At 41.0% G+C, this 15,000-nt stretch overlaps 1 protein-coding gene across 1 annotated transcript in view; it reads right to left on the minus strand.

The window, feature by feature from the left end:
• The window catches only part of stx8 (syntaxin 8), a 48,970-nt gene that overhangs the window by 6,067 nt on the left and 27,903 nt on the right, over positions 1-15,000 (minus strand). Inside the window, exon 7 of the mRNA XM_039794020.1 lies at positions 4,774-4,875. Coding sequence (XP_039649954.1) covers positions 4,774-4,875 — 102 coding nt within the window. The remainder of the gene's footprint in view (positions 1-4,773; positions 4,876-15,000) is intronic.

The raw sequence follows: 15,000 nt of genomic DNA on the forward strand, positions 1-15,000 counted from the left end.
AATTTAAAACCAATAACTGTTCAACCTCATGGTGCCGCTAGAGACAGAGCCAGGGGGTCACCAGAATCAGTAGGATTCAACCTTTGGGGACTATGAATTCCTAGCCTGGGTAAACCCTGACAAACTTAGGGCAAATTTGAGATTTGCTCTGCAAGTCAGTCTGGCGAAGAGCCCATTCAACCCCATTTCCAATGTCCCCAAAATCAAGGCACCAATCACAACCGCTGAGGCGGGCTTTACACCAATCACAACCGTTGAGGCGGGCTTTACGCGACGACGATAGTGCAGCAATGGCGAGCAGCTTTTGTTTACATTCATGCCCACAGGCATTTGAACGGCGTCCGTTGGTGACGTCCCTTTGGAAAAGAACTGTCAATGACCCTTTCCCAGGCCCACTCTCAGTTAAAACTCAGAAGGGTCTGGTATCAACCAGGCTAATGAATTCCTAAACCACCATTTTGTGCAAATCCATCTTGTAAACTTTAGGATATTTCACAGGGCAACTTTGACCAGATGGTGGTGCAAGAGAAAAAGACAGGAGATCACCAAAGTAATTAAGATTCATCCTCTGGGCACCATGAATATATGAATCAAATTTCATGGGAATCCATTCAATAGTTGTTGAGAGATACTTCAGTCTGGACCAAGTGGAGGACAGACCGGCAAACTGACCTTGCAATCCATAGAGCCCATAGTGAGGCTAAAAAATTTTCTTTGATCATATTTTTTAAATACTCTCCTGTAGCCATTCAAATTACTGCACTGGTCTGCCAATAAATTACCTTGTTGAGGTAATATACATGAGATTAAAAGGTCAGATAGTCCGCTGGTATATATGAAACCTAATGCATCACGGCAAACCCTGGCAAAAACTAGACGTGACAAGGGTTTCTCGAGGCAAGTTTAATTTAAATTGCGACTCACCATGAGGAATCTCAGATGTGGAAACATCATTAGCAGGATGTATAACTTTAAGCAATCCTTTCATCAAACATATGAAACATATTCAATTGGTTTCCAACAGTATACCATGTCAGGGTGGAACAGGAGGAACAAGAGCTGGAAAGAAAGATCGAACTGATTTAAAGTTGACAAAAGTTTTAAACTCTACTTCTCTATTGAGCAAAATTAAAGTTTCCTCGACAGCTCCTGACTCACAACTATAGACTCCGTGTAGTTACTCGCCCAACATGCTCCTCTTCCAACACTGTCAAATGCTGCCCCTCAACAACAGTCTCTTTAGACATCCCCTTTAGGCCAAACAGTACAAACCCACTTGAGATGCGAGCCACCTGCGGGATTCACAGGGTTGCAGAAGTGGCCCTCAACAAACTGAGGATTAGCTCTGTTGAGAAGGGTTGCTCAAGCACTGATGTTGCCTGATGGAGAGGCCTAAGCTCTGGGGAACTCGCACTACTCTCCAAGAGACCCTTTGGTCCCGTAGACTAATCTGCCACACTAATCCAACCATACTCAAAGCTTCTACTCCTCAATTCCCACCAACATCATCTAAAAGAAGCGGTAATGACTGAATGAGTGAATCAGGCTTAGCTTGTTTAGGTGACGACATTGGACCAGAGGTTTTTAAAAAAAAAAAAAAAAAAAAAAAGGATGGGTATTGTTTGAAAATCTCTCTACCATTGTCAATCAATATCCAAGTTTCAACACTAATAATCCTGTTTAAATCCCTTTTTCCAGTTTAAAAAAAATAAACTTCACAGAAGTGTTTTATTTAGTGTTCAATGAAATATAGTCTAAAATTTGTCAAAATATGATTTAAATTAATAAATATTTGATTTAAGCCAACAAGACTAAGAATCGGACCAGGCAGTGCCAAGCAAACGTTTTAAAAAGGCAGAGTCGGTAACTATTTCCAATATAAACTTTTTCATATATTGTTTGAAATGGTCTTTACACTCTGAGGCTCTGAAAAAGAAGCGAAAAAGATCTGTCATCTGTAGCTGCTGTAATCCTGTAAAAACGCCCACCAATCACTGCCTTGTGGTCCGCTTGGAAAGTACCAATGAAATGCCTCCTTGCACCGCTGCGCATCCCCTACCCCTTCCCCTGTACGAGCCTGAGCTCAATGTACGTTGTCGCCGCATTGCTAACAGTAGTCATGTTTGTTTTAAACATTCTGTATGATAATATTAGGACTTTGCTTACCGGTGAATGAGACATGAAGTAAAATTGCGGCCCTTTCTCTGCTCTGCTCTGAAGGCCGGCGGTGCTCGTGCACGTCTGTGTGTGGGTCGATGCCCCGAGGGCAGGGGGAGGGGTTAGACGAGGCCACAAGGAGATGCTATTTTCAAATCTTGCTAGCTTTTCAACATTACCAACCCTGTCTTTCATACTAGGTGCTATGGACACATTTGAGTACTTAAAAGGTATTGAGGTTGAGTTTATAAATGTGATTGTGGTTGTGCAACCTCAGCTTTGGAACAGTCTTCTTTGAAATACTCACTTAAAAAAAAGTTTTGTTTTCATTTATTTTTTGATTCATGTTGCAGCTTTTTTCCATTTGGTCTACTTTGTAACTACTGGAAAGAATAAAATGATGAGGTATTTCAACTTGGAAAATAATGCTTTAATGCAGTTAAATCAAGTCTAAGTCTTGTGTACATTTAGGAGATAGATGTTTCCAATAGCCCGTGCTGTAGTATGTTTCCACACAATGGCCGTTTCACAACACTACAGGCACCATTTATGCACAGTATGCCACAAGAACCATGGTTGAGCAATATGTGGGTCCTTCCCTTTAGGTGAGATGACCCTTCCCATAGCTTACTCTTCTCCAGCTTTCAACAGTTTTTTTTGGAGATCTCTAGTGCAAACATGTACACAAAACTATGTCAACACATACATGTCTGATGATTTATATTGATAATCCTACAGTGAAGAACATTTTTCAAATTTCTGGAAATGTTTCCATCTTTAAGAACAACTTTGGGCTGTAAAAACTAAGATGCCTCTTTTACAATGAGGAAACTACCAATAGTTATGCTAAGTATGCTCTCGCCTGTCAAAGCCAGACGTTTCTAGCTTTACAAGGCCTCGGCTGAGACATAACACCACATGCCGGCTTTGGATGAGAGGTGGTTTCAAAAATAAATAAAGCCTTAGAGCTAAGGAATTATAAACACGCTGCCATGGAGAAAGAGGGAAAGCCCTTCAAACAATTTGTGGCATGTAGTATTTTCAATTCTTTCTCTGCTTGACACAAAGACGAGTGTCAAACAAAAAAAGAGATGAACAGGGGATGACAGAGAGGAATGGAAAAAAGAGAGCATTGAGGTGAGAGTGAAGAAGACCATGGGGGAATTTTCCATTGACACACACACGCGCACACACGGACGCACGCGCACACACACACACAAACACAAACACACACCAAAAAATATGCACAATAAATCCATAGATACATGGCCAACACATACACAAGCATGCCCCATGGATATTCTTCAGTCTGGAACTGAGGAGAGGGAGGAGATAGTTGGGGTGGCAAATTAACTAGTTAAACAAAAAGAAAGACAGAAAGAGTCGTGTTTCTAACACAATATAAGCTCTGGGATCTTCAAACAAACTCACGCTCGGGCACCATGGGGATACAACCAACAGAACAAGGCATTCTGAGAGCTGACCTTCCTGCTGCCTGCTCTGCTTCTGTGTGTGACTGCCTGTTAGCCAGATCTCCTAGTAGCCTTTGCCATGGCAATGCTGTCTGGCGTTTCACTGGGCAAACTGAGCCTGGCTGATGCTTTCCATGGATTGGCTATATCCAGCTAACACACCGCTCATGGCAGCTGTTTTCCTCTGAAAAGCATTAATACTGAGAAAAAAAAAGGAAGTATTTTGGTATTTTGTGAATGGCAAAACAAAAGTTAAACAACATCTGTGGTAATAGCGAGGGAGGGCTGTGCATTCACAAAGGCTCTCAGTGAACAACTCAACTCACCAAAATCTGGAGTGGAGACATCAGAGGCTGATGACTCACGCCGTGTCTACACAGGAGGCGTTCAGGCACAATATTGAGTTGTACGTTGCATTTTGGCAGCGCTCAGACCCCAAAACACAATTACTGTTGTTACGCACGTAAAACAGAAGATAATAGAAAATAGACTTGAAGTGTAAAACTACACTTTCAAACAACCCATCCCATGTGTGCCATTCGGGCCAGATTTGCAACCCTCAGTACACGTTTGAGAATTCCTTGAAGGACCAGTATGAGAGGCCCCCCCTTTTAAAGCCCAGGACACTACTTGTCTGTCACAGGCGTGACAAACAGGGCCAGTCCACCCACCATTCACCAACCCACATCCTCCGTGCCAACAGAGCTTGTCCCCATCGGCATCATATTTTCTGCCCCATTAAGCAGCATTCTTTCTGGAGGTGAAGGCCAGGCAGCAATAGCAACAACATTGCTCACTTCCTAAATGGTAAAGATGATAATTTTGTATTGCTATATGATGGGTCCTGTATGTCTAATTACATGTAATTGCATCTAAGGGAAGCACTATTCTTTTTGTCTAACTCTGTGTGTCACACCAGCCAGTTATTTTCGTCTGTAAAAGCTATAGTCTGTTAGACATCTGCTCTGTGAACTGCAGGAAGGACAAAATAAACACGAGAAACCTAATGCTTGGTAATCAATTATGTAAATAAACATATTCATTGTGATTTGTTTTCAAGGACACAGATCAGATATCCGGCTTGCTTTGGTCCCTGATACTAGACCAAGATGCTCCACAGTAAAGGAACACAAGGAAGGCTCACCGCAGGAGGCCGACTTGGTCTCCACCAGCTTCACCCTTCGTGTCTCGTTACGAATCCTGTCGTCTGTCTTGTCCACAAGATGTGCGAGGTCGTCGATGATTTCTGAGAGACAAATAAAGAGAAGAAAAGGAAGAGGAGATAAAGTTAATTTCTGCTTTGTATTACACTGCTATCTGCCATTACTAAGACCTCATGAAGAGTTTTTTTTTTTTTTTACATAAAAGACCTCCCAATATGTTTTGTGTAATAAAATAAATTACCCAAAATGAAAAAAGTGACAGGTTCTGAAGAATTGACATCAGAGCAGTCAAAAACTTCAAAAGGCAGAGGCTGCCAATGCACAGACATGAGTGGTGGTGATGGAGGGAGTGGGCTGTGTGAAAGCACTCCTCGCGCTTTCAAATGGTTTCACTACTTCCTGAATCCATTCTGGATTTAATCAGGCCCTTATTGTTCATGAGTTTTAAAGACGTAAGCCCAGGCTTCAGGGACTATGTGCGGGCGTCCAAAGAAAGAGAGAGGTGTGTGTGTGTGTGTGTGTGTGTGTGTGTGTGTGTGTGTGTGTGTGTGTGTGTGTGTGTGTGTGTGTGTGTGTGTGTGTTTGGTTGTGTGGCTAGGGTCCTTCAGTAGGAGTTCCTGGCTTGAAGGTTGTCCAGATGGAAGCCTGTGTGATTTGTTAGAGCTAACCACTGTGTTGACATGGCATCTCAAGAGGTCTGGCCCACCAACAAAAACAGATAACTGCTGAAAAAGATTTCCAAATTCTTGATTTGTTAAGGTTAGGCATTAACATGTGATATTGGTTAGAGATAATATCAACTTGGAGTTGTGTTTTTGAGTCAGAACCCAGTCACAAATGGAACCAATGACTGACTTTTAAAACTGAAACAAAATATGAACTGAAACAAATATAAACTAATGTACCTAAAACTTCATCAGATCTGAAGAGGTATATTTTCTCTGTCTCTCTGATTAGTCCAACTGCCACGATGACACAACATTATGAATAAATATGAGCAATAAATAGTATTCAGAACAACATGGCTCAATACTCAGTAAATCAGGAGATTTATTACAGTACAGAACTCAAATTGTCTGTTTCATCCTAAACCTGTGTATTTGGAGAGCTACATTTGTGGCCTGTTTTTTTATTTCTACCCCACCCGTGATGATAGATCCTCTCCAGTAGCCTTTTAAATTGAAAAAGGCAAAAAAAAGTGGCTGAACAGAAACCAAGGTTGATTTTGAAGAAAGGGAAGTTCTTCACAGACTTGTATCAGCCTCTGATAAAAGGAAGTTTTACAGGAATGGGAAGCTAGACTCATCCACAAACCACAGTTCAGTTCCAAGTTAAACAGACTGTTCCTGCCAGGGAGGGAACAACCTTTTATCACTGCTGCTATGCAGTATATGGTAAAATAGTACACAGTCAGTATGATCTAAGCTTTTTGTATTCTCAAACTGTTAACAAATTCCCACAGGTGAGTGCTCTGGGTCATCTGCAGCATTTGTCTTTGTGAGCACACTTCTCTTAAGCTCTAGCTGCCTTTACATTGGATTGGTGAGAGAACATGTTTCCTCAACTAGGAGTCATCGCAGCTTGACAAGACAGACTGTGTTTTGGCTGACAGCTGATAATTACGTTGCACCAATAATTCGAGGAAGGAAAGTAAAGCATGTCAGTTTGGAGGGCCAGAGTGTGAAGGGGCAAGGACGAGGAGAGGGGAGACGTGAGAGCGCCGTGTGTACAGTGTCCCTGGAGACTCCCACATCATCATCTACGCATCAGGCAACAATTTAAAAGGAAGACACTCTTCCTTTACTGGCAGGGAAAGGGGTGTAGAGGCTGAACCATTTGTGCCGCGTGCCACTCCAACTACTCATAAAGGATGTTTTTGGTTTGCTGCTGCCAAGTTTCTTGATTCAATCCAGGCCTTGCAATAACATCTCAATTTATTGATAAATTCTCAACCGTGCCGAGATGCAGCAGTGCTAGGATGTAGCCTTTAACTACAGTGGCAATGAAACGCTGAATTAAATTTTCCAGAATGGCAGTGCTAAAAGGTACTGGCTTTTCACGAGCATAGTCCTTCAATTCACCCGGTTATCAACTCATGTTTCTAACAACATAATTCTCAATTTCCTATTGCAACTTTTGCTTCCATGTATGACAGCTGCTGGCCCTGGCTTGGATCTGCCAGACCACAAAGAAAGCCCTGTTTCAGGCAAGGATTGTTTGTTTAAAATGCTATTACACTGGATAAACCTCCAAAGCCACAGTGTGGGAGAGTATGGCACGTGCACAAACATACTGACATTTTTGCCAGTTGCTTTACGATACATTCATTTATGCTTATTTGTCCTCTAAAGCACAATGGGCAATGAGATTATTTGGAAATGAATGGTAATGTGAATTCTAAATATTTTTATAGTCTTACTGTAAGAGCCAAAGCTAACTAATGGTCATTTTGAGTTTTTGTATTTACTAATGTTTAAGTTTCTATATTATTATGGTTATTTGATGTTGACGTACATTGTATTCAACTATGAGTGTTGTTACAGATCTAATTTACTCTAGTTCTATGTTCAAGCTACGGCGCAGGTGCCTTTTGTTTGGGTAGAGAAGGAGTTTTTTGTTTTGGGTCAGCGGTAGCTGCGGGGCAAAATGTTTTTTTGACCGTAAAAAGTAATGTAAAGTTTGTAACGAATAATTAATGTAACAAGGTCGGAAAGTTAGAACAGCAAGTTGGATGTTTTCAATGTGGATTTTTGTCTGAGAGAAGCTCAGGGAAATTTTTGGATGAAAACAGAGGACTTTGGCTGTACAGGAAAGTTTGCTAATAAATTCACAAAACACAACGCGGTGATGCCCATTCTGTGAGTACCTTTCTGCAAACTTAACCAAAGGATTGAAAGTAAAGAACGAGTCAAGACTAATTGCCTACCGCTGATAGAAGTGATTTAATTTTGCCACTACACTTACTTTTTTTGTTATTGTTGGTGACTGACAGCATTCATCTCTGGAGCTACATGTTGCTGAAAATCAGCAGTTCATAATATTGACTTATCTTAATAACTGCATGCGTGAATGCAGTATCATTTCCTTTTTTATTTAATAAACATCAGTAATAAACAAGTCAAAGTTAAATGCTATACGCTACAGACAAGATGCTTAAACATATGTCATTAAAAAAAAAGAAAAATGTAATGTAATAACATTAAAAAAAACTCAAACACAAATAAGTACTGCTTATGTGCTCCATAACTTGAAGATGAAGATGTGCTCAGGATCTAAACAGAGAAACTTTCAAATAAAATTAAAGCCCCTCAGAGCTCTGTCTGTCTCCACTGTGGACAGGGACTGAATATATATCAGCATCCACATAAGCAGATTTTTTTTGCTGTGGAAGAGCTTGAGTATGCCCTTTCCTAATTAAATCTACTGCATGTACAACAAGGCCATTAGAAAGTTCTCTTTGGGCCCAGGGACTCGTTACCATAGTCTCTGTTGTGTTCCCTTCACAACAAACAAAAATACTGGAAAAAAAATTAGGTGGTTTTGTAAACAGTCAATGTGAAAACAAGAACAATTATATGGCAGCAAAGAGGCAAAGCTCTCAATATAATGACTGATAACAAATTTGACTTTCTGTCCATAAATGCTATCTCTTTTCGCGTAGGTTCTAGAAGATACTTTCTCCCTTTTGAAATCATTGAAAAATTCAGCAACTGGTGCTGTTGCATAAAATGAGGCTTAGAATATACACTCACCTAAAGGATTATTAGGAACACCATACTAATACTGTGTTTGACTCTATCCTATCAATATGGGCCAACATTTCTAAAGAATGCTTCCAGCACCTTGTTGAATCAATGACACAAAGAATAAAGGCAGTTCTGAAGGCGAAAGGGATCCCCCCCCCCACACCATTACACCACCTCCACCACCAGCCTGCCCAGTGGTAACAAGGCATGACAGATCCAGGTTCTCATTCTGTTGATGCCAAATTCTGACTCTACCATCTGAATGTCTCAACAGAAATCGAGACTCATCAGACCAGGCAACATTTTTACAGTCTTCAACTGCCCATTTTTTTGCGCTCGTGCAAATTATAGCCTCATTTTCCTATTTTTAGTTAAGATGAGTGGTACCCGGTGGGGTCTTCTGCTGGTGTAGCCCATCCGCCTCAAGGTTGTGCGTGTTGTGGCTTCACAAATGCTTTGCTGCATACTTCAGTTGTAAAGAGTGGTTATTTGAGTCAAAGTTTATCTTCTATCAGCTTGAATCACTCGGCCCATTCTCCTCTGACCTCTAGCATCAACAAGGCATTTTCGCCCCCCACGACTGCAGCATACTGGATGTTTTTCCTTTTTCAGACCATTCTTTCTAAACCCTAGAAATGGTTGTGCGTGTAAATCCCAGTAACTGAGCAGATTGTGAAATACTCAGACCAGCCTGTATGGCACCAACAACCATGCCATGCTCAAAGTTGCTTAGATCACCTTTCTTTCCCATTCAGTTTGGAGTTCAGGAGATTGTCTAGACCTGGACCACACCCCTAAATGTATTGAAGCAGCTGCCATGTGATTGGTTGATTAGATAATTTCATTAACATGAAATGTAACAGGTGTTCCTAATAATCCTTTAGGTGAGTGTAGATTCCACATATCTGGTAGACTGTTTGACTGCTAAACAGATTCCATATAAATAGAAATTAAAGTCTAAAAAAAGGAAGGTCAATTCTTTTGAATAAGGTGATGTATTACCTCAGTTAGTACCCTAGTTAGTGTATAATGTTGAATGACACTTTAAGTAACCAGTAGCGTACACTGTAAAATAGCCCAGCAGATAAAATTGTAAATATAAGAATCTATATAGATACATATTTGAGTAAATGCAACAATTATGCAAAAAAGATACATATTGCATTTTATCATTGTTGTAAATCACTTTTTATAAAATACTAAAAGTAGCAGATTCTGCCAGAGCATGTGAGACTGTGGTAAATTATAAATACTTAGGCTGAAAGCAACATGAATGCCATCTCCGTATTCTGTTTCTCTGCTACCAACAGTGCCTTTTATTCACACAAAAAACAATGTACGTAAAACCTGGCTCTTCTGTGTAGAGGCACGAGGGCCCTGGAGCACACACGCCAATAGGAGACAGATGTTGCGCTCATATGACGTCACCTACTCCCTCATGTTGCTGACTCTCTGCGCAATCTCAACACCATTTCATCTCTCTTCCAATACTTTGCAGCTTTTATATAAACACCCTCTCGCTGTGGCCATCCTGCTCTCTGGGGGCTAACTAGTTAACAGGTCTGTTTCCATCCCTGTTGGGAGCGTCATCTGGAATCACGTACAAACACACTACTATCCTCAGGATTGGCTGCTGCTGGTCTGGCTAAATGATTATGTAGCCAAGGCACGGACTGGAAGAAAATACTCAAGGGCCAACTCTCTTACAGTTAAATTATTCCACTATTCCAGGGTGTACACAGGCAGATTTAGCATTGCCACTTCATGTATGGGTGTTTACAGCATACCCACCCATCAGCCTCATAGTTGGACTGAAGGTGTCACACAGCAAGCAAAAGACTGAAGTCAACAGGGCATACACAGAAGGCCCTTCTCATTTTTCATCTTCATCTGATCAATCCAATACATGGGTCAGTCAAAACTGGCCAAAAATGATGATTGAATGTTTCTTCTAAAAAAACAGATTTTCTATTATGTCCAAAGGGGACTAATGTATGAGATACATACCTACTTAGGTATATTTATTTCAACATACAGTAGATATGTCTAAACAGATAAAATAATCTAGAGACCGTAGACTCCTTCTCTCACTCCTCTCTGCTTCTGCACTGTGGTTGGTGCTAGACTGAGAACTGAGCCCCCTAGCATGCAGGCTAGTTAACTAGCCAGCCAGCCAGCCACTAAATAAGTAACAATCGGGTCGTAACAATTTAACAACTTAATGTTTCATTCAGATAGTAGGAAAACACATTGCTATTATTAGATGAGTAACAACTTTGTTCTGCTCAATTTCTGTAACCAGTTTAGCATAAGGGCATGTTGGGTTGAATTAGCAAGCTAGCTAACTATCCTCCTCTTTCCCCACCGCAGGGAGACTTCTTTGCCTTAAGAACCTGTGACAGACTGGGAGATGGATAATCTGCCTAGCCAACTAGTGGAGTAAAGCACCGTAGGATCTGTGGTGCTGCTGGCTAATTCGAGCAAACGCTGTTTAGTTGTATGTATCATTGCAACGGTTTGTTTATCCGTTTTTCCCTATTTGAATGACAAATAAATTACCGCCGCCTGCTGGCATGGAGTTATTTCCTCTCATGCAGGCGCAGAACGTACATGCTAGTTGGCCATCGACTGTAGCCTTTGCGGTCTGTTCAAGTGCAACCTTTTGGCCAATACACAGGCGACGTGAGGCGATGCTACAGTCGGCCTTCGTCACCACTAGTTCTTTGTCATCTGCCTGCTGCGTCAGCACTCTTAGCCCCCTCTTGTGAACAAGACCCAAGATACTTCCTTCACATGGAGCAGTGACTCACTTTCTTACTACGGCCTGATTTGGAGTTGCTGACCAGCTGAACTTGCTTGCAGGAAATAAAAAACTCCCGTCAGCCCAGTTCCTTCATCAGAACTCAAAATAATGATAAACCACCTCACTGAGCAATTAGTGGACTTAGAAGTAATGCTCGGGTTACCACCCTCCAAACTATTTATAGGCTAAATATCACTCTTACTTTGATTCAACTTTAGCAACAACAAAACAAGCCAAGGTCAGTACAGAACTGCAGAGCTGTGATACATTATCCAGACCTACAAAGGCATGTAGGGGGCAAGGATAACGGAAAAACAAGTGTCAGGCCAAAGCGCGGACAACAAGCATGCCCAGATAATACTTCAGAAAATATGTTGCTCATTAGGTTTTAATTGTTGTTCATTGAATAGACAGAGAGATAAAGAGAGTCGCAGAGAATCGGAGACATATAAAGAAGCAGTGATAGGGGAAAGGACAAATCAGAGAGACAAATACAGTGCTTGTGTGTGTATTATAGGTTGAGATTCAAGGATTCAGACATGTAGCATCCTGTGTGAAATTTCCTCTGGTCTTATCTTTTAGGATATTATTCTGCCAGGATCCAGAGCCATGTAGCACTGCAGACAGTTAAGCATTCCTTCACAGATAGCCAATGGATAGCACATTCTGTAAATGCAAGTCTAGCATGAGGCCTAAACATCCCATTCAAAGCCAATCATCACATGATATTATAAAGCCTAATTCAAGTCAGACAGCAAATATGACACTCACATGCAGGAGCATGGTGAGAAGTTTGGGAGACGCTCTCTATTTTAATGATCAAATTCCTGCATCCCAGATCTATATTCACCCCAAGCCTCGGGAAATTGCTTACTCGTCTTCACAGAGGCTATAGAAGTAGTGGTTTTGGTTTGTGTGTGTGTGTGTGTGTGTGTGCATGTGGTGTAGGCACTGCCATAAACAGTGACACCCCAGCATGGCTCCAGGATGTGCTGTATTAACTCTGTGTGTTATTGTAGGACTCGTTCCCAGAGGGGGCACAGCGCACAGAGAAAAAGCTTGTTTTCTCTAACCGATCTAAACACAATCTGACTCAGTGGGGCTAATTCTGTTGTGCTTATTCAGGAGATGACTTCTCCTGAGGATATGGAGAAAGATGGAAGTATGACAGACAGTATTTTCACTCAACCCTTCTCTTGTATTCCTTGCTGTAGAGCAAGGGGGTCTGACCACAACTGTTACCAATTGGTCCTGGTGTGACTGACTGTGTATAGAGGGTAGTGCTTTGTTGCCAACCAAAACACACACATCTCTGGATGTAACTGGAACTTCACTTGGCACACACGGGGCACTCAGCATGATGATACAACTCAGGGCAATTATGGTATTTACAAGAAGTTTCACAGTCTTGGAAGAGTTTCTTTCAACTTCTTTCTTTTTCTCTGCTCTCGGCTGCTTATTGTAAACAAACTCACCCTGAGGAACAGTGGGGAGTGAGGATTAGGGGGAGTTTCACTCAAAAACTCAGAGTTTTTACCAGTTTTAAACTGAGTGCAAACCCCAACAAATCATTTGAATGCCTGCCAAAAAAAAAAAAAAAAACTAAAATAAAAGGCCAAAAAACAGAAATGTGCAACGGCTGTCTATGGAAGAGGAGTCTCGGTAAAAGCAATCATTCTAAAAATGTGTTTGGCCATCTGACATGTTAGGAGCGAGGACACATAAACACAGCCACTTTCTTTTCCTAACAATTGTCTAGCATGACAATAAAAATGTCAGTTTATTTATTCATAATGGGCTTTCTATTATTGTTTAAATAGTCACACTGGAGATGGATAGTTAATGACTTAATTTCTGCTGTGGTGTCCAACACCAACAGTTCAGGAAAAGCCACTATATTTTTTTCACCCAGGGGCCAACCAGTCATAATGGGATACATTAGAAATCAATGAATATTAAGTAACATTTCTCTGAAATGCAATAGGAATATGATGCACAGAACAGCCCACTTAAGCAAACAAGATGGGAAATGAGCAGTATTGAGGAGATGAGGAATATTATGAAAAACAAATGTAGGTTACAAGGAACATGTTATTAAAATACCTCTTTCTGCCTGCCTGTATTAAATCCCCAAAAGAAGTAATGTAAAGTAATGTCCCAAGATCAGAACAGCCCTATACCATAATGTATGCACTGATCAAATTCATTTATTGCTGTAAGTTAAATAAACTCCATACAGTATATCTTCTTAGCATCTACCCTGGTTTTTTGTCTTTATGACCACATGTGTTAATGGGGTTTGTGAGGGCATCACCATGCACACAATTTGCCCTTCTAACATCTGGCCTTCTGAAGTGCCAGGCCACATGTGTACAGATTAGTCTCACTGCTGGATATTATCGCCTGGCCCTAATAAATCTCTGAGTCCCTCCAAATGGACTGACATGCTCCCCCGGTCAATACTTTTGGGATATCTACTATTGCATCACTCTTTCAATAAAAACTTTGTGTTGGAAATGTCTTTGTCAAACTTGGAATACATGTAACTTTACTTCTCCAGCAGGAGAAGTTGTGGCCTACTGACAGTTGAAAGAAGCAGCCTTCCACCTCTGTATATTAATTTCAAACAGTATTGGCACTGTTACATCAGAGCCTGCGCACTCTCTGATTAATCAGAAGTATTCTCAATGCAATGGTATGAATGCAAATATACAACATGATGAACTTGAAAAGAGAGCCACTAGCATATTGGGAAGACAGCACAAACTGGGTTTCATACAGTCTTGATGTGAGGACTTGTAATTGATTTGAACAATCAAAACTGAATCTGAAGTAGGTATGAATATACCAAAAAGCTGGAACAGTAGTGACCCACCACTTCCATTACATGCATGGCCTGCACATTTCCAGCCTTAATTCAAACCATTTGTGTGCCAATTTGAAACTGAAACCGTCTGTGTGTCCACAGACAGTTTCACCTCCCTAACCCTGTTACGTTTACCCCAAGATCCATCATCGCACGTGACGGAAACCAAAAAGGATGACCAGCTGATAAATTAATTTCTTAAAGTTGAAGCTCCATTTGAAAGAACACACTTCAAAGAAAAGCACATAAATTGAGATAAGCCTCCACACAAGTTCAGTTTTAGCACGTACAGACTATTGGGTTTGTACTTGCTTGACTCCAAAGACAAGGTCCATGTGAATTATGGGTATGCAGTCCATCGAAGTTATGTGGGGGGAGTACAATGGGTTATTCATGCTATTGCTATCGTAAGCATGTTACCAAAGTTAGCATGTTGGTAAGGTATTGTATGGTGATAGGCTGACATGATGCTTGTACATATGCTAACACTTTGCATTTCTACAAGCTAGCTATGTTGCATAGCAACTATGGAATTATTGGAAAATTCTGACATATAAGATTCTTTCTTCATTTATTTTTTCAACATATCGACAGTCCTTTATTCCTACAGTTGCCCATCCTATGATGCTCCAACGCATCACTGGCATCAGACAGAATAATTTAATCTATCCTTGAACTGAGGAAATACGGGCCCTTTCAGGAGCATCACATAACTAGAATACCAGTCAAGCTTTTTTAAACAACCTGAGTTTTGAGTCTGCAAAGACTGTAAGTGATCAGCACTGTGCTCATA

The sequence above is a fragment of the Perca fluviatilis genome, chromosome 1, assembly GCF_010015445.1.
Source record: "Perca fluviatilis chromosome 1, GENO_Pfluv_1.0, whole genome shotgun sequence".
Taxonomy (NCBI): domain Eukaryota; kingdom Metazoa; phylum Chordata; class Actinopteri; order Perciformes; family Percidae; genus Perca; species Perca fluviatilis.